Source organism: Carlito syrichta, unplaced genomic scaffold (assembly GCF_000164805.1).
Source record: "Carlito syrichta isolate Samal-C Ts95f unplaced genomic scaffold, Tarsius_syrichta-2.0.1 Scaffold305827, whole genome shotgun sequence".
Classification (NCBI taxonomy): domain Eukaryota; kingdom Metazoa; phylum Chordata; class Mammalia; order Primates; family Tarsiidae; genus Carlito; species Carlito syrichta.
Genome location: NW_007249923.1, coordinates 137,590 through 140,081, shown reverse-complemented (window position 1 = coordinate 140,081; position 2,492 = coordinate 137,590). Strand labels below are relative to the sequence as shown.

The 2,492-nt window shown below is 57.6% G+C and overlaps 1 protein-coding gene across 5 annotated transcripts in view; it reads right to left on the bottom strand.

Moving 5' to 3' along the window:
- FAM131A (family with sequence similarity 131 member A) overlaps positions 1-1,342 on the bottom strand; it is a 7,517-nt gene extending 6,175 nt beyond the window's left edge. The window contains exons 1-3 of one of the 5 annotated variants that reach the window (XM_021714867.1): positions 1,281-1,335; positions 934-979; positions 159-301 (exon numbers count right to left, since the gene is read on the bottom strand). Coding sequence is in view for 1 of the 5 variants with exons in the window: in XM_008062784.2 (XP_008060975.1) it covers positions 159-301; positions 934-1,021 (231 nt within the window). In the remaining 4 variants the exon portion in view is untranslated. Of the gene's footprint in view, positions 1-158; positions 302-933; positions 1,238-1,280 lie in introns of those variants that run through there. The other 4 variants (XM_008062785.2, XM_008062784.2, XM_021714866.1 and 1 more) reach the window with 4 other exon arrangements.
- Between the last annotated feature and the right edge of the window lie 1,150 nt (positions 1,343-2,492).

The following is a 2,492-nucleotide window of genomic DNA, read 5'->3' as shown; positions in this document are numbered from 1 at the left end:
CGGCGCGGGGGCGGCCTTGCGGCCCCGGAGGCCGGATAGCGCCTCCGCTTGCCGGAAAAGGGAGCCAGAAGCAGGCTGGCGAGGCGGGGGAGGGGGATACGGATCCCCTTCATGTGGACGCAGTCCTCCTTCCCCCACCAACACCAGGGGCCCAGCACCTCTGGCAAGTCCTGGCTGTCCACTGAGGAAGGGCGGGAGGACCGGCTCCAGCCTCGGAGGGTCCGAGCAGATCCCAAAGAGGATAGAGAGAGGCCCCGAGGAAGTTCGATCCACTCCACAGCCCACGCGGGGTCCGAGGCCACTGAGGGGAGGGGAAAGGCTGTTCAGCTGGACCTCCACTTCCGCCAAGATCCCCATTTTCATCCAGTGTTTCCACATAATTTCTCCTCAGCCCTCCCCCACCTTCCAAAATATCGGTAACCATTGGGTGTGCCCCTCAACTCTAAGAGCCCCTATCCCACAACCCAGACCCCTGGGCTCCTGGGGCCGTCTCGTAGCAGTCCACTGGCCCCCTTCCTGCTCTGAGTGTATTTTGCCATCTTAACCCAAACGCTGATAAATTCTGAATCTTCTTCCAGTTTCCCAGCCTGCCGGTTCCTCTTGGCGAGCACACTGAGTTCCTTCCCCATCGCTGTCCTCTCCACCACTGCCCCGGCCCCTCTGCAGGCTTGCTGCCTTCCTTCTATCCTCTTGCTGTTGGGTTCTTTCCTCTTGCCAGCCTCAGCTGGTGCACAGCACTTCTATCTTCTGACAAACCTATGATTTCTTTCTTCTGATTTCCTCCTGTTTCCTGAAGCCTTTTCCTGATGCCCTCTCTGGCCCCAGCCTGATTCCCCAGATGTAAGCCAGAGTAATTTTCCTTTTGCCACTCGAGCACCCTCCTGCTCAGTTTCCCATCACCTCCCCGATCACATCTACAGTCCCTGGTCTCACCTCTGCGACTTGTCTGACAAGTCCATCGTCCTCCAGGCCCTTCACGCTGCCACAGAAACATTTTGCCCAGCACAGAAATCATAGGCATGCTGGCTGTGTTGATGCGGAGAACCAAAAGCCCAGAACCACTCCAGGCTCAGCTCCCAGTTCTATTCCTGTTTTGGCTCCGGATGCTGAGCCAGTCCCCTCCCCATTTGGAACCTGTGCCTAGACACATAAGGAGAACACTCCTGCCTCACAGCTTGGAGGAGGTGGGAGTGCCAGGGCCCAGCCAAGCTCTCTGGGGCTCCAGGAGCTGAGGCCCATCCCCCCAACAGTGCCAACAGGCAACGCACATCACAACTGACCTTTAGCTGGAGCAGCTGTCTCTGTCCCTGGGCCTCAGCCAGCTGGTGGTCCCCAGCAATGCTACCAACCAGAAGGAAGACAGGAAGTTACAGGCCATCCCTGGCCCCCAGCCGGTACCTAATTAGGGCTCTCCAGACCAGTCCTGAGGTCAGCCAAACTCCCCCAACTAGACTATAGGAGATGACTTCCTGATCTTCAAGCCTTAGCAGGGCCAGAGGGAGCAGGGCAGCCTGCTGCTTCACAGCTTCAAAAGCCATGAGGTTAATTTAGGACTACAAATCCCAGAATTCCTCAAGGGAAGTACAAATCTCAGCCAGTCTTAGCCTCAAAGAACATCAAGTACCAACCACACCAAGGCCTGTGTGACTGACCACTTGTCATGAAGGCTCAGGACCCATTGCAAACCCAGCCCTCAACATCCCAGTCCCTGTCTGGACTTAGGATTGGAGAAATCCATGGCACTGAAGGAAAATTGGCTGGCAGACTTCAGACGCCTGGAACTAAGGCCAGGCCCCAGCGTGCATCACCATGCACCACCATGCAGGAAACCAGGACCCAAGCAGGGTTCAGCAATTGTAGTCAGGGAGCCCTGATGGCCTCCCTCTGGGTTCCTCTTTTCCTCCATAGAGTAGGATGATTTGGTTTTGGTTGTGTGGGGGTGGGTGAAAGAAATTAAAACAGTTTTAATAGGTGTTATCAGGTGATCAGGTGCTCACAGGTACCCCAGATGGGGCTCAGTCTCCTCCCACCAGCAGACACTGAAATGGGAAGTGTTAGGCAAAAATTCTGTGATAGGGTGCTTGGTCAGCGTTCAAATGCTACCTCCTTAAGAGATAGAGACACAGCTGGGAGAGGCAGGCTCCCAGCACAGGGCCACTCCCAGGACAGTGAAGGGAGAGGTGTAGGCAGAGGAGTGAGAATGTGTGGGCGTGCAAGGCCAGTCGCCAAGGGCTGGAGAAGCGGGGGCAGCGGGCTGACTAGCTCCTCCCAAGGCTTGCCCCTCCGGCCACCCTCAGCAGTGGGAACACAGGCGGACGGCAGGGAGAGCACGCGTCTGCCCCGCAAAACCCAGAAGCACGCAGGCCAAGAGAGCGAACCAGAGTCGGTTTAGCCCCTTCCCCCGCTCATCCCGTTCCCTCCTGTTGCCGGGCCCGCCTCCCGGGTGCAGGCTCCTCCCTCTCCCGACACCAGCCCCCTCCTCAAAGGCCCCC